General features: G+C 47.9%; 5 protein-coding genes across 8 annotated transcripts; 1 reads left to right on the top strand and 4 right to left on the bottom strand.

Moving 5' to 3' along the window:
• Positions 1 to 576: 576 nt before the first annotated feature.
• LOC6724990 (histone-lysine N-methyltransferase SETD1B) lies at positions 577 to 1679 on the bottom strand. Its single transcript, XM_002105989.4, has one exon. The coding sequence runs from the start codon at positions 1506 to 1508 to the stop codon at positions 687 to 689; it is 822 nt and encodes a 273-aa protein (XP_002106025.3). The 5' UTR covers positions 1509 to 1679; the 3' UTR covers positions 577 to 686.
• Positions 1680 to 2320: 641 nt separating this feature from the next.
• On the bottom strand, positions 2321 to 3458 carry LOC6724989. The gene has a single exon (XM_002105988.4). It carries the CDS (start codon positions 3392 to 3394, stop codon positions 2657 to 2659), a length of 738 nt encoding a protein of 245 aa, XP_002106024.1. The 5' UTR covers positions 3395 to 3458; the 3' UTR covers positions 2321 to 2656.
• A 2080-nt stretch (positions 3459 to 5538) lies between these two features.
• On the bottom strand, positions 5539 to 8656 carry LOC6724988 (neurofilament heavy polypeptide). Its single transcript, XM_016173337.3, has 2 exons — positions 8373 to 8656; positions 5539 to 8229 (listed from the first exon to the last, which is right to left on the bottom strand). The coding sequence occupies exons 1-2, from the start codon at positions 8503 to 8505 to the stop codon at positions 5873 to 5875; spliced, it is 2490 nt and encodes an 829-aa protein (XP_016037945.2). The 5' UTR covers positions 8506 to 8656; the 3' UTR covers positions 5539 to 5872.
• Positions 8657 to 11049: 2393 nt separating this feature from the next.
• LOC27208880 lies at positions 11050 to 12423 on the top strand. The gene is made up of 2 exons (XM_016184429.3): positions 11050 to 11204; positions 11499 to 12423. The coding sequence occupies exons 1-2, from the start codon at positions 11144 to 11146 to the stop codon at positions 12233 to 12235; spliced, it is 798 nt and encodes a 265-aa protein (XP_016037944.2). The 5' UTR covers positions 11050 to 11143; the 3' UTR covers positions 12236 to 12423.
• Positions 12424 to 14783: 2360 nt separating this feature from the next.
• LOC6724985 (uncharacterized PE-PGRS family protein PE_PGRS54) lies at positions 14784 to 18465 on the bottom strand. Of its 4 annotated transcripts, none has more exons than XM_016173334.3 (5): positions 18354 to 18465; positions 17822 to 18185; positions 16778 to 16845; positions 15874 to 16693; positions 14784 to 15812 (listed from the first exon to the last, which is right to left on the bottom strand). In XM_016173334.3, exons 2-5 carry the CDS (start codon positions 17877 to 17879, stop codon positions 14875 to 14877), a joined length of 1884 nt encoding a protein of 627 aa, XP_016037942.1. In that variant the 5' UTR covers positions 17880 to 18185; positions 18354 to 18465; the 3' UTR covers positions 14784 to 14874. The 4 variants fall into 4 exon arrangements, with proteins under 4 accessions (XP_016037942.1, XP_016037943.1, XP_016037941.1 ...); XM_016173335.2 differs by having other exon boundaries at positions 15889 to 16693; XM_016173333.2 differs by having other exon boundaries at positions 15874 to 16845.
• Between the last annotated feature and the right edge of the window lie 258 nt (positions 18466 to 18723).

Genomic DNA, 18723 nt, shown 5'->3' with positions numbered 1-18723 from the left:
ATTTTGTTGGCCGAACGATAAGCAAAGTTTTTTACTACGAAACTTTTACGGTTCTATAGAGAAGTTCTCAAATGAGTTTCTCTACCATTTTTTATTTATATATAACATCTGATTTTCTTAATCTTACAAAATTTGTAGTTATTAAATCTAAAATCATACTTTTGTTATCATATGGGCATTAAGTGACTTATAATTAAGGTTGGGTCGAAGTTAAAGTATTAACTCGAATAAAGCTCGAATAAGCCAGGATACAAATAAAATCAATGATAGATGCAAATTTTTCTAGCAATAGGGGTTAGCAGTTATCTGAAAGTAAGAATGCATCGTCCTTCTATTTTGAGAGAAAGCAATCTTGTTTATATCACTACTAGGAAATGGTAAACAATATATGATAAATAAATAATATAACTATATAATATACAAGTAGTATACGCAGTTATACGACAAAACCTTTAAACTTTAGTATCAACTTAATGATGCAAACCCATGTAGGTTTTTTTCCATTTAGGTTAATTTCATATCATACACCACCCACAAAAAATACCAAAAAAATATTTATAATTTTTATATCACATTTTATTTGTCGCATCGTCATCAAGTGTCTAAAATTTCTTGTCCTGATCGGTTGGGGATCTTAACTATAATACTATATAGAAATGGGGCTAGGACGACCTCCGTTTCGTGTCTCAACCCTGGAGAACGACCTGTCCGCGGCGCCTCTGGTTGCCACGCCTGCGGTTGCCGCCCTGGGGGCGGATGACGCGTACGTTGCGCCTGCGGTTGCCGCCCACTCGGCGACGCCTTTGGGCAGGGCGGCGGCGGCGTCGGATGTTGTTGCTGTTGATGCCCCGGCGGCGGATGTTCCTGCGTCCGTTGTTCTTGCGGCGACGAACCACCACGCGGTTGGCGCGCTCCTCCTCGATTTCATCAGCGGATGAGGCGGATCGCTCCATGAGAGCCACCACCGCGCCATCGGGAATGGCGTCTAGGGCGGCACGGGGCACCAGGAGAGCTGCCTTGCCGGTCTTCTCGTCCAGGACACTCTGGCCCTCGATCTCGATAATGCCATCGGGCACCATAATGGCGCCAGCCTGGTCCCGGTTAACCATCATCTGCTTCTTGGGCAGCTCATCCTGAACCTGATCCTGCTCCTGATCCTGATCATCGTCCTGTTCGTCGTCGTCGCGGTTCTGCCTGTAAGCCAGACCGCTGCGGGCAAAGTTCAGGCCCAGCTGGTGCTCCAGCTCCTCGTCATCCTCCGTCTCGTCATCGTGCTGGTCCTCGTCCTGTAGATCATCATCCTCCTCCTCGACAATTTCGAAGCCCTGGACGACGGCGCCGGCGTTGGCCCGACCCTTGGGAATCGACAGGAAGAGGTAGGGGTGCTGCTGCGCCCTCTGACCCTGCACCTGATTGCGCCCCTGAACATGCTGAAGGCGTGGCTCGGCCAAGGCCACGGCCACAACCAGGCACAAGCCCACCACCAAGATAGCACCCAGCTTGGACATCTTGTTTCAGAGTTTTTCGACGTAAAGTGCACAGAAATTAGAGATTTACTGCCGACCGGATCCTAATTGTAAGCAAGGCCCAAACAGAACTGTACGATCTGCGGCGGCGGCATTAGGTTTTTATGCGAAAAAGTTCTGGCCAAAAATCCAGAATCCATAATCTAGAACCCATAGAAACCGAGAAGAGAGAGCCCACTCAGGCCACAAGAACATTGGGCATAATTGCGGTCGATGTCGGCATAATTTCAAGTGGCGAAATTTGTGGAAGAAATGTAGAAAATGGTGAAAAATAGAATTAGAAACGAAAGTCAGTGACCCGCCGGTGGGACAAAAGAAAGAGCGCTGAATAAATCAGCAGCCGCCGAATCAAAAAGTCGAAGATCACCAAAGGCCCAAAAAAGCGCGGCGGTCATGCTAATGACAAAACAATCAGAGACACGCACAGATCTCGGCATCCCAAGAGACCGCCGAGAAACCCGAGAAGTCAAGGGCCGATCCGAATGGTTATGATGGACCTGCTCTCGGAGTCAGCGACGCATGCGAAGTGGTCGCATCCCATCCCCGGCCACCGGTCATATACCCAATGTCCAATGTGGATCTCGATGGGAGGGGTGTATGGTATAGGGGGCAAATGTGTGTTCCCGCTCCGCTGATTGATCGAGCCTCGTTGGGATGGAATTATGGCTTTGTCCCGTGATTAATATGCCAGCCAAGAGGCTTCTTGTGCGGGGAAATGGCCAATTCTACAGGTGAAAGACTGAAGGTTGGCCAATATTTCACATGCGAGCCCTCTGTAATTTTACTCTTTTCTTTAGTCTTGCAATAGATCTGAGATTTCTGACACGGAATTTATTATTTTGTATTTAACAATGTTCAAACATATTTAAACTCTTAGGTACAATGCAATATGACCATATAGCAATCACAGTTATTAAAGTGCTTTTCCCAAGGAATTTCTCAGTTGAAAGTCAGAAAGTATGCTAATGTTTCTTTCGGAATTGATTAACAAGCTTCGTTTGATCATCCTAATATTTTCTGTTATGCTGAATAGGATTCTTATAAATGTGAATTTTGTGTGAATTACTCTATTATATTCAATTCAATTGCTTTGCAATTTAATAGTTATTCACAAGGCTTGGTCATAAAATTTAATCAACTTTCAGTCCGATGGCTTGGAACCAGTTTTTGGGTAGGAAATGGACAATGTCTCCACAGAGGCAGAGGAACTCGTAGCCAACCACTGAAATGGTGGCGCCCAGCGTGGAGATCTTGAGCCACTTAATTTTCCAGGTGCTCCACTCCTTTCGTGCGAATCCCAGATTGAGGGCGAACCACTGGCTGCACGAGAGGAGCACGAAGCCACACAAGCCCATGAGTCGATGGGTGACGTGCAAAGCCAGGTGGGTGAAGCACACCATGGCGAACCCACTGGCCACGGCCCCAGCGATTAGCAGGAATCCCAACAGGCCACACAATCCATGTTTGGAAACAAAGTGCGTCTCATGTGTCTTGCTCTTGGAGATGCTCTTCGAGAAAATCCCCACCAGTCCCAGCCAAAGTCCCACTATTCCCAATACCATGTGCAGAAGGTTGAGCCGGTTTTCGGATATGAAGTCTCCTAACCACCAGGAGTGGCACACCATCAGAGATTCACCCACGCACAGGAACAGTCCCAAAACGGAGTACAGGGCGTGCTGGCCGCTGCGGTGGTCATCCATTCCCGAGGTCTTCCTGACCACCACCACGGCTATTACGATCAGCAGGATGTGGGCCAAGAGCTCAAGGATGATTCTGTAGAGGTTCAACTCGAAAACGGCTGCCAAAAGTGGCCATGCGAACTCATAGAACACAAATTTTTCAGTGGTTGCGTTCTCCTCTTGACTCATTTCCAGGGTTGAGTTTTTTTAAGCACACAGCTTTTAGAAATGAAACTGATTTTGCAGGCATGGCCATTCAGATTAATTTAAACTAATAATTGTTTGCAAATAGTTTGGAAACAATATGAGTGTTAAAATGCAATATTTGCTTCGGTCTTTTACCATTTTTGATAGCTGCCCAGAAACTGGAACCAAAGCCAATTCCATATTCTCTAGTTTCTATTCATTTCGCTTTTTGTAAATTTTTAACAGGTCGAAATTCATCGGCAAAAATTTAAAAAGATCAAAGAAGTATTTGTAGAAAACAAAATAGTTTATTCACTCCAGCAATTTAGGAACTGTGCCTTTAATATATACCGATAATATCTCATTTCATAAATATTCATAGTGAAATAGAATTTACAAAATGTTAGCTCATTTTGTAATAGCTGCAAGAAAAGATTTTACTTTTCAAGTTCGAAGAGTACAGAGTTTAGTAACTGTTTTTTGATCTAGATCTGGAAATTGTTTTCTAAGTTTGTGGGGACGCATAAATTAATTTTTTTTGTGGGCTTCAACTTTTAACTCTTATGAACTGTTGGGCCAAAGTGGGCCATCCAAAAATTAGCATATATGTTGTATAGAAATTCGCTAAACGGTCTCAAATACATTTCATAAATCCGCTAATTTGAAATCGATTTTCCCCCCAAAAAAGAAATCCACAAGCACTTGGGTCAATTTTATGCAAGCTTATTTTATTCAAGACATTCAAGAAGTCACAGTGAAATCCGCTTGGCAACAGGCTGCGGAAACTGCGTAAAATTTCTAAAATAAAAGAAACGCGAACTTAATTTCCATAAGAATGTGCCGCAGGAGAAGTTCAACGGGGTCAGGCCGCAGAAATTCATATTCAAACGAGACAACGGCACAAAGAAAGCTGCTGTCCAGTTTTGGCTTTTCAGTTTTTGGCCAACTCCGGCAGCTGGCTAATAAATTGGCCTAAGTCCGAGTTATGGGCTGGGCCCAATCGAGTTGAAAGTTCATTGCCCGTTCTTTGGCTCTTCTCAGGCTTTAATTATATGGCCAAATCCGATTCGGCAGGTGCTGACCTTTGCCTGGGGGAATTTATGACCATATATCTGCACACACGCCTGAATTGGAGAATACGAATCCAAAACTCTTTCTTCGCGCTTTTCTGCTTGGCATCCAGCTTCTTTAGCCAGCTTTTTGGCCACTTGCCTGAGCGTTAACCCCGGCCTATTGTCGCTGGAAACAATTAACGATCGCCCGAATAATGCTGGAATAATGTTGTCAACTGGCCAGCTGAAGTGCTCGCATGTTGGCCTAATAGTGTCCGCTCTTTTTTTTCGGGATGATTATGCAAATTTCCGCCCTGTGGCTTGGGGGCCAAAATCGAGCCAAAAGTGTTGGCAGCTTCTCATCTCATCTATCTGGGATGGATCGTTGGCTCCAGCTCCGCTTGACTCGTTAAACGTTGCCCGGGGTCTTCAAGCTGGAAAAGAATTTGTGTGTATATTTTATTTACCTTAACCAAAAGTCGACTGTGCTGGCGAGAAACTCGAGTATATAATTGTCATTGTTTTGGACAAAACTTATATGATTTTATCGACCTTTAGTTTTAAATGAAATAATAATTTTAATGCCACAACTAATGTTGTGCAAACTACATATTTAAATTGTTTAGTCTTAGCTTTATCGTTTCTTTTGCTCTTGATGCTTTCTTTCGTCTTATTTGTGTAGTTATATTAGGCTTAAAGCTCATTAAAACTGCTATAAGCATTATCCTTACATAAGCTTCACGATGAGAAAAAACATCCTTGCGTTCAGCTTAAAGCTCTAGATCTTCTTTTAAACTCGTAGGTAAACTTTTAAGACTTCCTTAAATACTTTGAAAAGCTACGCGCTACAAAACTGCTCCGCAGGGTTGCCTTCGATTGATTATTATGCTCAGGCAACTGTATCTACGCCAAATACCGTTAATCGTCCGACTAATTTGCATTTTAGGAATTATTCTGTCAGTTCTTTATGCTTGACCCCAACAGCAAATTTCTTTTGTCGCTGGGGGAATATTAATTAAGGTAAAGCCAAAAAGAGGCGTTCGAAAATGTTAGATACATATTTAAATCGGTCAAAAGCACGGGTCTCAATAACAAGCCATCGCTTTCGGGGCACCAAATCAGGTTTCTGGCCTTTCGAGGGTCAATGCTCTTAGAGATTTGAACTTTCAACTGGCCGAAGAAACGATAAAAAAAATTATGTTTAGGTTTGCTAATAGTTTTCTCTCTTTTTAGCCAGCAAAACTTTAACTTTTTGGTTAGGCATTAACACACGCAAAAAAAATGTAAAAAAAATTTATTTCTTTGTGGTTTTCACGAGGATTGAAAATCGTTTGGTTTTGGTTTTGTTTATCATATTTCTTTGTTATCTTCATTATTTTAATTCGAGCTCGTTTGGGTTCGATTTTTGGAGGGCTGTTCGTTTACAAAATTATGCTGGCAGTTTTGACTGCTCCAGAGGCTGTGGAGATTCCACTTTGGGTTCCTCCTCCTTCTGGATCTCCTCCTTTTGGATCTCCTCCTTCTGGATCTCCTCCTTCTGGATCTCTTCCTTCTGGATCTCCTCCTTCTGTGGCTCCTCCTTCTGGGGCTCCTCCTTCTGTGGCTCCTCCTTCTGGGGCTCCTCCTTCTTAATCTCCTCTAGCTGGACTTCCTCCTTTGGAAGCTTCTCCTTCTGCTCCTCCTCCTTTGGGTTCTCTTCCTTCTGCAAATCTCCCTTGGGGGCCATCTGATCTTCAGGAATCTCCAATGACCTGCCGGTCTTCCTAAGCGCGAATCGCCTGTTTTGCGTCAGCAGATCGAAGTACGGATGGAAATCGCCGTAGGACACATAGCGGGCATCCCCGAAAGCTGGCTGCACATGTCGGGAGACTCCCGGCTCATCATCATCGCCAACCAAGATAAACTCCTGCTGCTCGGATCCGCTGGCTGCCATTTGTGGCGTAGAAGCAGCTGGCTCCGTGGCCATCATCTCCTGCTCCTGCTTCATCTCGTTGACCTCCATGGGCTTCTCCATTGCCTCCATAGCAGGGGCCTTCTCTACAATCGTTCCTGGACGAATGCGAGTGGGTAGCAGTCCAGTGGTTCCCACTCCACCAGCCTTCACGGGCTTAGCGGCAATCAGGACGGGTTGGGCTGAGATGGGCTTGATGGAGGATCCGGAAGAGGGTGAACCGGTTCTGGAGGGCGGGATCTGGGGAGGCTGGAAGATGTCCATAAGGGAGGCGTCAGCCAAAAGGGGAACCGCCGAGGCGGTCAGCTGGGGGCGCTTCTTCTTCTGGCCACCCGAGCTAGCGCCACCGCGCACCGGACTAATGGCGCTCTGCGGAATATTCAGAATGAGGGGCTGCGCTTGGATGCCTTCGGCCAGGGAAACGACTGATTGCTGGTCGGGCGGTGAGAGGCCCAGCTGGCTCCAGGGAATGGTGATGTACTGGGTGGGACGACCCTGACGCCTCACCGGCACCGTTAGTGGAGGCTGTGGGAATGCACCGTTGATGGGAACCCTTTGTTTCTTCGTCTGACCCTGGACATAAGCGTAGGGATAGGGAGAGTTCAGGCCCAGCAGCTCAGGAGCCACGTAAACGGTCTGTCCATTGCGGTTTACCAGGAGCGTAGTCTGCTGGGGCCGACGGGTCTTCGAAGAGCCCGAGGATGACGAAGAGGGTCCACGGCGCAGCGTGGTAGCCAGTTCTCCGGGCGTCTGACCTCGGGTGAACTGCCTGATCTGACTGATGATGCTCTGCTGGCCGCGCTGGATGAAGTTGGGCTGGTTTTGGCTGCGCCTAGTCGACGAGGAGCTGGAGCCAAAGATCGGTTCCGGTTGGAAGTCCTGCTCCTGGCTGTCGTCCTCCTGGACCTGCTCTTCCTCCTCCTCATCGTCGTTCTCGTTCTCGTCATCCTCCAACTCCTCCTCATCCTGCGACTCCTCAACCACTGGCTGAACTGGCTTCTTCTGAGCCTTGGGCTTCTTATTCTGGGTCACCGATTGGCGGCGCTTCTGGCTGACCACCTGCTCCTCTTGCTGGAACTTCCTGCGCTGATTTTGGATCTGCACCTGGGTCTGTTTGCGCTTGGGCTTTTGCTGAGGACGCAGCTCCAGGGAATCGTCATCCTCGAATTGCTCCAGGCTTTGCTCGTCCTCATCGTCGTCGAACTCCTCATCGAATCGGTTGCCCTGGAAGTAATCGTCCTCGTAATAGTCGTCCTCGAAGGAGTCCAGTCGGTTATTGAAGCGGTTAGGTCGCTGGCGACGCCTGTTGTTGTTCAGGTTTCCTCCATTGAGGTTTACATTGCCATTGCGGTTGCCATTACGGTTGCCATTCCTTTGGGGACGCTGCTGCACTCGCACCACGATGTCTGGGCGCTGGGTGGTCGTGGAAGTGGTGGTGCTGGTGGTCGTGGTGGACTCCCTCACCGGGGTTTCCACCAAGCCGGGCAACTGCTGTCCTGCAGCCGCCAGGCGATCGTTGAACCAACCGGAAACGGAACCGGCAAGCGTCGAGAAGGAGGAGCCAAGCTGCTGAGCGGGATTCATGCCGAAGAGCCAGGTTCCCGGGGAGGCTGGGGCACTGGAGCCCGGTGTGGCCGGTGCCTGTTTGCCCTGGATCTCCTCTAGGGAGGCCTGGCGTGGCTTGAAGGCGATCAGTGGGTGGATGATAAAGTCAGCCACCGTATGGGGTTGTGGGGCCACCTGCGCGGACTTCTCCTGAGCCTCCACCACCATTGGGGCTTCCTGGACAACGGGCGGCTTCTCCGTGGGAGTTTTGGGAGCCATCGGTGCAACCTCTGCGCCACCCGCACAAAAATCACAGAAACAAAAAATGCACAAATAAACAAAACACACGGCACATGAAAAAAAAAGAGAAACACAGGTAGAAATTAATGGAAATTCTGGAGGTTAGGGGGAGACATTGGATCCGTGGGCCTACCAATCAGCGCCATGTCGGCGATGGGCGACTCCGTTGACTGCTCCACCTCCGGAGCCTCGGTCACGGCGGAAACGGAAGCCATCTGGCCGAAGGCCATCAGCAGGCACATGCCCACCACCACGAACTTGGTCATGGTTTTTCGGGGATTTTCTTCGGGTTTCTACTTTCACGCACGCACTGGGATTCTCGACTTGTATCGCTCTGGTTCTTAATCAAGCTCCCGATTTCTGGGGGTCCACAGACAGAGGTTTCGTTTGCCGAACTGTTGGGGGAGCATCGCGACCCGAGCTTTTTATGTGCCGTCTACAAACGGTTTTGGCCAAAAGCCCATGTTCTGCCAAAAAGAGCGCGCGATCCGGAGAGAGAGCGCCATTCGGAATGGCAAAGCTCTCTCCATTTTTTTGCCTCTGCCACTGGGGGCTGTAAATCAGTTTGCGGTTTGTTGACCGTTGGCCAAAAGAGATCGGGTCGCAGGTCGCGATGCTAAGCGGTTCGAAATATTTTCTGAAAACTAGTTCGGGTGTAGAGCCGTAAATATTATGGTTTAAATGACCACGCCTGAAGGGAACTTTGGTTTGACTTACTTGTTAGGAAATTCAATACTCTGCAAAATATAATAGGTTATCCAGCTAACTTAATACAGTTCATTAAGTTTTAGAAAGAAAACTAGTTATTAATAAAAATTATTTTTTAGACCGTCTTAATAGATTAATAGTAAGTTAGGATAGAGGATTTCTTCAAATAGATTACAATACCATTGTCTTGTTAGGCAAAAGAACCATTTGCCTGATTGATCAATCGGATTTCCTGATTGCTATCATTTGGTACACGTGCATAAATTAGTAATGAATATCGAGAGATATTGATTGATTGCAAGTCAAGTGTTGAATTCCCAGAATTCACTAGTAATTTCCGCTCTGCGATTTCTTTTCATCGAATGTGGATCAGTGTGCTAATTTTGGGAACCTTTCTTAGCCGCGGTCCAAAAATAGAACTTTCCCTACAACAGTAACTTTCCAAATATTTTGACCCCGCAAATGATTGGCTGAGATGAGCTGACCCCGCCATGGGGGCAACTTTCTTCGCCATATAGCTAGAAACCACACTTTGCTAATGAGTATTTACGATCTTTTTATGCATTTCCATTAGCATCAAATAACTTGGCTGGGATCTCTTTTGCTCGCCCAGCCCTTCAAGCTTATGAATACATTGCGTTCTTTTTCGCATAATTTGGTTATTAAAACATTTGTTTATGTCGCCCATAATGGGCGGCAAATATGTTTTCCTTTTTTCCCCAGTCCGCCCTCGTCATTAGAAAGAACTGCCAACGGTAGCTGTGGAAAATTTAAATAATTGCCGCGGCAATAACATAAATTAGATAAACCATCGGAGAGGCTGGCAAAAAACATGGAGCTTGAAAAAATACAGCACATAAATTAATCATACCACCCGTGGTCAGTGGCCCGAATTCGGAATTAGGCAGGGCTGAGGAAATCGATTGGTCTCCGATTCCCAGTCATTATTGAAGGCATTCAATTAATATTTAGTATTATCGCTGTGCCGCTCCGTGCAAATTATTGTTCTTTAAAAATGTTTTGCAAGCCAAAAATATTTGAAGAAAAATGCAAAAGCGATTGCAATTAATTTTAATTTTAAATGCAAGTAATTCTGATAGATTTAGTTGTTTACGATCTTACAATATTTTGCAGGCGGACTGTGATTTAAAAGTTCTTTATAGCAAAACTCTTTTGACCAATCCATCTACACTTTTACAGCCAATTTTTAGGCGCATTTTAAATGCTTTTTTAAGGCTTTGATTTGCACGGATCCTAAACAAAAGGAAGTTTATCGATTTAAATTAGCCAACAATAGAAGAACACAAAAAAGAGAGCAGACACTCATAAACCCCATAAAAGCATAATCCGTCTTGTCATTATTTCGCGCAGCTTACCGCCTATAGTTCGATAGGTTAGCCACTTTATCTCTTGTGCTAAGTTGAGCCCGCTTTTAATGCGGAGAAAAGAATAAATTTCGCACTATGGACTCGATCCACTTGATTGATTTAAATGCCCGTTCCTCGATCCGAATGGGGAACACATGCTGGCCAAATCTTTGTGTATGCTATATGCGGCAAATGAATGTGGCCCAAATAAGCCTCGAACTCTGACATCGGCGGGGAAGAACAGTGGGACCTCGCCCACTTCGGACAGTGACAAATGGAAGCGGTTTGACTTATTGAAAATCTCACTTTTGACCTCAAAATTGGCTCAAGAATTCGCCAGACGGTTTTGTATTTTTCCGTATTTCTCCAGGCGACCCAAAATGCAAATTTCTCGATTTTGGTAAGAGTCAACTGCAACTGGAAATGGAAATGTAGCCACCAGAAGTCAACGTTCTGCGATCTCTGGGATGTAAGGGGTTTTTGGTTCTCTGTTTTTCGGTTTTCTATTACTGGTTTTTGTGCATAAATCAGTCGACGGACATTTGCATAGTTTAATAATTTGCCAATCGTCCAAGTCCCCACCAATTTCGCTACATTTTACTTTGTTCTGCTGCCTGGCCACCTAATTTCTTTTGTTTTTCGTGTGATTTTTATGTGTCTACGCTGTTTTGCCTGCTTTTCGCCAGCCAGGTGAATGTTCCTCCCCTGTATAAAATGTCTTTGCCAGGCACTTGATGGACCATTTAATAGAGGCCCTCGTCCAGCGACAGACCCAAGTCCAAGTCCACATCCAATCCAAGTCCACGAGAAGATCCCATATCCCATCATTATGGCAATTAAGTTGGTAGCCCTTTTGACCATCGGACTGGCAATCTTTGCCGCGTGCGAAGGTGAGTTGGTGATTTAGGAGACGAAAGACGAAAAAGAATCTTTGATGAACTATGTTCGCTTTTCCAATATCCATCATAATTAAGTGGCGGTTATTAATTAATAAATTGCTTTCAAAGTTTTTGAGAAACAACCAATTTGGATAGTTCTTTGTTCATAATGACAGACTTTTGTCGAAGTGCATTGACTTTTTTTTTTGAGTATATGTTCTTAAAGGCTAAACTAGTTGGTCAGGGCGAATGTAAACCATGTCTGCCAACCCCATTTCCTAATCCCATGTCTTTGTATCCCATTAGCCCGCCATGTGAGCGGACACCATCGCAGGCAGCATTTTGAGCAGCGTGCCCTCATAGCGAAGCCCCACAGTGGTCCCCAGAGTCGAGTCTTCCCCGGAGCCGTGGCCATCAAGAAGCTGGTTCTGCTGAAGTTCAAGAAGATCGTGCCCATCTCCCTGATCCTGCTGAAGTCGAGCAACGAGAACGAGGCCGAGCTGGTGCCCGTCTACCCCACCGATCAGATTCCCGAGGACGTTCAGTTCATCCCGACTCCCAATGGAATTTCCGGTCACAAGGATGTTCAGGCCATCGCCATTCCTGCCGAGCTGCACGACCAGCTGCAGATCAACGGGCTGTCCAACCTGGAGAACATCGAGGCTCTGCTGCAGAGCAGCTCCATCTCGGCTGCCGACAATGAGGGCGAGGCCCCCGTGGGCAACAGCATTGCCGTAGCCCAGCCCGAGGATGTGGTGCTGGAGCAGCCAGAGAACGATGAGGATCAGCTGTTGGACGGAGCCGCTCCAGTCGCCGCTCCTGTAGCCGCCGCTCCCGCCCTGCGCCGCCTCTCCGCCGACGAGCTGCTCCGCTCCGGCGTGCGCAACTCTGCCCAGCAGCAGCAGACCAGCGTGGAGGAGATCCCCCTGCTTCTGTACTCCGCCAACGAGGGCTCCTCCGCTGGCCACTCCGCCGGAAACGCGGGACGCCGCTTTGTGGCCGCCGCTCCAGCTCAGCGCCGTCGCCAGCAGTTCTACAACTAGGATCCTTTAATTTATACAAGCAACCTATCCCACTTCCACATTCCTTCTCTCGATGGCTGTCACACGGGCTTTACTGTACTAGGTGTACTTACACTACCACTGGCTATTCTACATTTTTTTTTTAGACTGAACTGAATATAAATTAACGTTATGAGCGAAATGACAAAAGGAGCGACTTGTGCTTCCGGGTGGCGAAGGGTCTCCAGTGGGCCTCAGGGTAAAAAGGCCACACTTGGATAAATTGGGGGTCAAAGTAGCGAGTTTCTTGGCTAAGAACCTTCAAAAGAAAAGCTTACTTGATGGTTAACCAACATTTTTTACAACAAAGCACTGGACTTAAAGGGGCCAATTAATCGAAGTTTTATGTTTATAAACATTTCAATATCCTCCCCTTTTTCCAGTGTCGTCGAGTGGGTGGGCAGGTCCTTGTTTGGGGCGCTGCTTATCAGGCGACTGCAGTTATCAGGCCTTTGTGCTCGGGCTTTGTGCCGCTGACGTGACAAGTCCTGTCTGTGTCTCGTTTCGTGCTCGGCCTCGTCCTCGTCCTCGTCCTCGACTTCATCCTCATCCTCGGTTTCAGTCTCAGTCTCAGTTTCGGTTTCGGTGTCCCGATCCCAGTCCAAATCGCAGTCCCAAAGAGTCCTCGTGTGGCAGCCTGCCAGCAATTTTGAGCCAACAAACAAAGCAGCCACAAAACACATGGCACAAATTTTGCTTAGGCGCAAAAGTCAACGGCACAAGAGGCCCAAAGAAAGGCAGCCGCACAACAAAAGCGCCACAAAGATGGGACACGTTAACCTGCCATTCTAATGTGGAACCACGAATAGAGAATGTCCTTAAACGTATGCCAAAAAATGAATCACTGAGGCGCGGAAACAAACCTGCCGGAAATAGGAGACTAAAACATATATGCTATGAAATCCTATAGTTTGGCTTCCAAAATTTAAAATCTAATGAGAATACTATTCAATCCCGAATTCAATTTCATATGAAACAACTGGAATTTGAGAACTTTTCAGATGTAGCAGGGTATCAAAACTTTATTTCTACGGGAGTGCATTTACCTATACACCCCGCACGCCGCCCCTTTGCCCAGTCGTGTGTCTTATTTGCCGCATTTTTGACAGGATTCCCCCAAGCAACAAAGCCCCATCCCACGGAGATTATGCAAGCGCTTTCCGAATTAGCCAGGCGCAAAACAAACAAAACAAAGGACCTTATGGGCCAGACATACGGTAAAAATATTGCCACATTCAGCAGGCCTTCCGCTTTAAACTTTAGAAAGGCACTGTTTTCTGTGTTTCTGTTTATAGAAGTCAAACGTGAAATCTTGATTTTCTCGATATGTAAAATGGCAAATTTCCGAGAATATTCCACTGCTGCTGTATAAGCAATTAATCTCATTACTTCAAATCCCTAGAAGTACAGGAATGAATGTTTTTTTTTGATTACTCGAGCATACTTTTGGGGCTTTTAAAATTTGTGCGTTCGGGGGAAATTCATATCATCATTATACTTAAATGATCTTCAAATGTTTATTAGGGTACGAAAATTCTTGCTAAATGTGTAATATCGTGGGCTTCGTTTTTTGTATTAAATCAGGTTTTATTGTCGAAAAAAAAAATACTTAAAAATAAAAGTTTCGTGCGATGAGCACGTAACTATGGTTGTCTGCTTGTTTCACCGGCCATAGTAGGGTGGTGGCACATAGATGGTGACCTTCTTGCCGTCGCTCCCGCTGCTGCTGTTGTTGTAAAGCCGCCCACAGGGCGGAGGTCCGTAGTACGTGAAGGTGCAGACTGTGCAGCAGTTGATGGGCGTGGCCACCACCATCACGGGCGTCTTCTTGTTGGGATAGATCGGTGGGTAGGGGTAGGGCACGGGTGGCGGCGGCGGTGGAGGTGGCAGGGGTCGCACTGGTGGCTGGTAGGGTGGTCTCACCGGGGCACAGCAAGTCTGTGGAGGAGGTGGCGGTGGAGGTGGTGGTGGTGGATACGAGGGATCCACCACGTAGGTTTCGCAGCACGTCTGCTTCTGGAAGGCCTCCAAGGTGCAGGGTGAGACGCAGGAGTTGAAAAGTCCGCTGATCCAGTCGGAGATCAAGCTGAAGGTGCGTCCCTGACGCTGGGTACTATCGTACGGTCCGAACTCATCCACCGAAGTATTCAGCGGTGTCCTACCCACCTCCAAATCCCGGCCAGAGCTGTTGTCATTGTCACGCTGCAGATCTTCGAGGCGGGACGACGTGCGATTGAAGTACACATACTCAAAGTTTTCGTTGGTCGAGGTGCTCCTGGATGAAGTTCCGTTCTGGGTGCGTGGCTGCCAGCGCTGTAAGCGAATCTTTTGCTGTGCACGCTGGCGAACTTGAGAAATTTAAATAGACACGGGCAAATATTAGAGGAGCCACCAAATTGTGCCAACATCAATGTGCTATTATAACATTCCGAACGATGATGAAACAAGTACACATCGAATACGTGAAAGTGATCGGTATTTGGGGTGTGCTAGACAGTCGTTCCGCGACTTACAGTGCTCAATTGTGGAATTTAAATTAACAAAATGCATTTTTATTCTTGTGCTTTTCGTGGGGTGACAAAAAAAAGTAGGGTGAGTCTTTAGAAAATTAAAGTCTAAAACTAACGTCCGAAGAATCCGAATCCGCCGTAGCCACCAAAGGCATTGCTGTTCGCATTGGCACCGCCGCCGCCGAAGCCACCGAATCCACCATTGGCACCGGCATTCGCTCCAGCACCGCCGCCTCCGCTATTGGCACCGGAATCGGCGCCAGCACCGCCTCCAAATCCGCCAGCATTGGCTCCTGCGCCCGCACCACCTGCTCCTCCGCCCGCATTCGCGTTCGCATTCGCATTGGCCGACTGTCCATTGCCGGCGGTGGCGGTGGCACTGCTGGAGGCCGAGTTGCTGATGAATCCTCCGGGCCCCTGCTGGCTGCTCGTCTGCGCATTCGTCTGGGCGGAGGCGTCTCCCTGGCCATTGTTGCCCTGGAAGATGCTCTGACTGTTCGCATCGCTGGTCGCATCCTGGCGATTGCCATCCCTCACCACCTGCGAGTTCGTGTTGGCCGTGTTCGTCGCGGAGCCAAACTTGTTGTTGTTCGTGGAGGTGGATCCGCTGTTCGAGTCATAGGTGTCGCGGTTGCCCTGCTGGGTGTGCTGGGTGTTCGCGTTCGCGCTGGAGGCCTGCTGCTCGCCCGGCCGGAAGTTGAGCGCCTGGCTTTGCGAGTTCTGGTCACTCTGGAAGCCACCGTTCGCCGTTTGGCCCTGATGGGTGTTTGTGTTGGCCGAGCTCACCTGGCCACTGCTGCCGTCCTTGGCCAAATTGGAGCTGATGGAACTGCTGCCGGTGTTGCCGGGACTGGCGTGGTTATTGGTCGAGGCCTGCTGGTTGAATCCAGGTCCACCTTGGGCATTAGCATTGCCATGCGCCTGGTTCTTGTTGCCCTTCTTCTTGTGTTGCTGGCGTTCGGGCTCGTAGAACTCCTGCTCGAAGCCAGGTCCTCCAAAACCAGGGCCTCCAAAGCCAGGTCCTCCAAACCCAGGTCCTCCGCCGAATTCTGAGAATATTAAGATTTGTAGCCATACAGTTTCAGTATGATCGTGACCATGTTGACTCACCGCCTCCAAACTCACCTCCTCCAAATCCTGGTCCACCGAAGCCCGGCCTGCCGAACTGCCTCCTCGGCCTTTCCAAGGGACTTAGGACAGGGCCGAAACCAACTCCAGGATACCCGAAGGGGATGAACTGGGCCTTCCGCTTGGGCCGCCTATTCTGGCGCACCACTCGCTGGAAGGGACCACCGAAACTCTGGCCATTGGTGGCCGCATTGCCGCCGAAGCCGCCGGTGCTGGCCGAGGTCTGTCCCCTTCGCGCCTTGCCGAAGGCATTCGAGTTGGCACGCGTATCGGTGACGGTGACGCCGCCGAAGTGCTGGGTGTTCGACTGGGAGTTGCTGTTTGATCCAGCCCGGGCCCCCTTGCCGTTGGCATTAACCTGGGCCTGCGACAGGGTGTTCGAGTTGGCCACGTTGCGGTCCAGGTCCAGGTTGAGCAGACCCAAGCCCAGGCGAAGGTCTCCGTCGGCGCCGCGCTGCAGTCCGAAGCCATTCTGGAGATTCTGGGGCGACAGCGAGGCTCCGAGTCCCACGTTTCCGATGCGGAACTGATCGGCAATGCCCTGCGACACCTGGCCATTGGCATTCGTCCTGGTCCTGGTCAGGGTGTTGCCCAACTGCAGACCGCCCAGGTCCACATCCCTCGTCTGGGCCTGGCTCTTGGTCACCACCCGCTGGCCATTCTGCTTGGTAACCGCTCTCGAATTGGACAGACCCTGGGTGTACTCAAGGTTGTTGCCAAAGTCCACCTGGCGCTCGTAGGCATTCGTGTTCGCCTTGGAAACGGATCCCTGCCGCTGGCGGAGCTGTTGTGGCTGCTGGGGCTGTTGGTAATAAACCAAAGGTTGTTGTTGGTAAGCCTGTGGTTGGCGATACACCTGCGGTTGCAACTGCGGTTGGCGGTATACCTGTTGGAACTGCGGCTGCTGGTAGGCGAACTGTGGCTGGAATCCAAAGCCGCCGAACTGCGCCTCAGCTAAAAAAAACATAGAGTTTATGTACTTAAAATAATGACTTCAGTTTGCCTTCTTTGTAACACGGTGCGTATAAGTAATATTTATTGTTCATACGCCGCGTTGTCCCAACATATGGTAATCGGTTTTGGATTTCCTGCGATTGTCGGGCATTTCAACGTTTTGCTTGCAACTAAAGCGAGCGTAAAAAAGTGGCAACAAACATCAGTGGAAAGTTACGCAAGTTGCTCTGACAGCAGTCAAAAGTAAACACAATTCCCCCAATGCCATGCATTTATAATCTTCTGGCAAAACTTGTTCCACACATTTTATTCTATTCTACTTCTCGGGTATTGTTCGCTTTTATATTTGTTAGATTGCACAGAAACGAAGGAGATGGCTGGCTGCCGAAAAGAGATGAAAGTGTGGATGATCTCTAACTGGTTTCTAGTGTTTATCTCAGCGATATTGTTTATTTCGAAGATATCCAGCAACAGGTATTGTCGATAACGAGTGGGGAACTTGTTCACCAAATGTTTTGAAATGTTTATCAATGTTGCCCATTTCGATCGATCTAATATAATATATTTGCAACCTTAAGGATTTCAGTCGCAAATATCTACTTTCATGTGCTGATGTGGATATGTATGTACAATCCGCTGATTGCCAATAATGCGACTTAAAAGGCGGTTATAACATGAATAAGCCTTTAGTCCCCTTCTGCCGCTCCATCCATACATCCATCCATCTCTTTCGTCCCCATATTCCCATCTCTTTCTCCTTCTGTGGACGGACGAACACATTGCTCTGTTTTTCTGTTTCTGTTGACAATGCAACGCACGTAGGCGCAAAATCCAGCGATAATTTTGCAATTATTGCTGTAATAACAAAGGCACCGAGTATGTGTGCTTGTGTGCGTGTGTGCGTGGGGTATATATCCTGTCATTATCCTGTCTATGCCCGATTCCCGCCGCCATGGCGTATTCCAAAAATATTTACCTTGCGGTTGACAAACTGCCAGCCAGCACACAATTAATCCAACAAATGCGTGTCGCATCCTGGCTCCGTATCCCTACTCCGTTCGCCGTTCCCTTTGTGCTCCTGCCTCCGGTGCTCGTGTATTCCGTACTTTTCGTACTTTCCCGCACTCTGAAAATCCGTATTCCGTTGCCGTACACTCGCTATCTCGCTCGCACCGCAACCGGGTGGCTAATTTTCCGTTGCCGTTGCGAAAACAGCGCACGCAATGAGCGCCTTTTTGGCAGCTGGGCGACTTTTATTGTCTCTCCGCCGTGTTTTTTGCGGTGTCGTTGTTCAGTTTGTTGTTCCGCCAGTTCTGCTCCGTAGCTCTTCTCTTAGTGCACTGAAAAAAAAACAGCTTACATTTACTTCCTCAATTTAGGCTTGACAGCCTTTCAATTTATCGTTTTATATTGACTTCACAACCATGTAGTTACGTTTCACATTCAACACTCTAGTATATTAGCGCATAAACAAACAATAGATTTATAAAAACTTTCTTTCCGTGTACCTCCAAGATTTTTTCTTGTTTTTTTTAACGCGTTTTTGGAGAGCGCGATGGAAGTTGTTGGACGTCGGACGTTTCGTTTCGTTCTAAGCCCGTTGCCGGTTTGTTAATCGGGCTTTAAACTAATCAATAATTAACGCCCGACTTGACTCCCAACCGTCAATATGCCTATTGTTCGATGCGACAGACCCCCGAAAAAAGAAAAAAAAAAACAAAATTCACGTTTAACTCGTTTTAGAGGGGGAACAATAAACAAACACTGATCATCACTTCGCGCTGTTGAATTTTTTCCTGTTTCGATCACAAGTTCGAATGGGCTATCATTTCAAAGGGGTTCCCGCATCGTTAGATATTTTCTCTTTCGCGGGGGATT

Source organism: Drosophila simulans, chromosome X (assembly GCF_016746395.2).
Source record: "Drosophila simulans strain w501 chromosome X, Prin_Dsim_3.1, whole genome shotgun sequence".
NCBI lineage: Eukaryota > Metazoa > Arthropoda > Insecta > Diptera > Drosophilidae > Drosophila > Drosophila simulans.
Note: the sequence above shows the minus strand (reverse complement) of the source record. Positions and strands in the feature narration are given on the sequence as shown.

Excerpts from the sequence above, each read along its gene's own strand:
- LOC6724990 (XM_002105989.4), bottom strand. The coding sequence starts at position 1,508 with ATGTCCAAGCTGGGTGCTATCTTGGTGGTGGGCTTGTGCCTGGTTGTG.
- LOC6724989 (XM_002105988.4), bottom strand. The coding sequence starts at position 3,394 with ATGAGTCAAGAGGAGAACGCAACCACTGAAAAATTTGTGTTCTATGAG.
- LOC6724988 (XM_016173337.3), bottom strand. The coding sequence starts at position 8,505 with ATGACCAAGTTCGTGGTGGTGGGCATGTGCCTGCTGATGGCCTTCGGC. Across the intron at positions 8,230-8,372 it reads CGCCGACATGGCGCTGATTG|AGGTTGCACCGATGGCTCCC; the intron begins GTAGGCCCACGG and ends CGGGTGGCGCAG.
- LOC27208880 (XM_016184429.3), top strand. The coding sequence starts at position 11,144 with ATGGCAATTAAGTTGGTAGCCCTTTTGACCATCGGACTGGCAATCTTT. Across the intron at positions 11,205-11,498 it reads AATCTTTGCCGCGTGCGAAG|CCCGCCATGTGAGCGGACAC; the intron begins GTGAGTTGGTGA and ends GTATCCCATTAG.
- LOC6724985 (XM_016173333.2), bottom strand. The coding sequence starts at position 17,879 with ATGCGACACGCATTTGTTGGATTAATTGTGTGCTGGCTGGCAGTTTGT. Across the intron at positions 16,846-17,821 it reads GGCAGTTTGTCAACCGCAAG|CTGAGGCGCAGTTCGGCGGC; the intron begins GTAAATATTTTT and ends TGTTTTTTTTAG. Across the intron at positions 15,813-15,873 it reads AGGAGGTGAGTTTGGAGGCG|AATTCGGCGGAGGACCTGGG; the intron begins GTGAGTCAACAT and ends TAATATTCTCAG.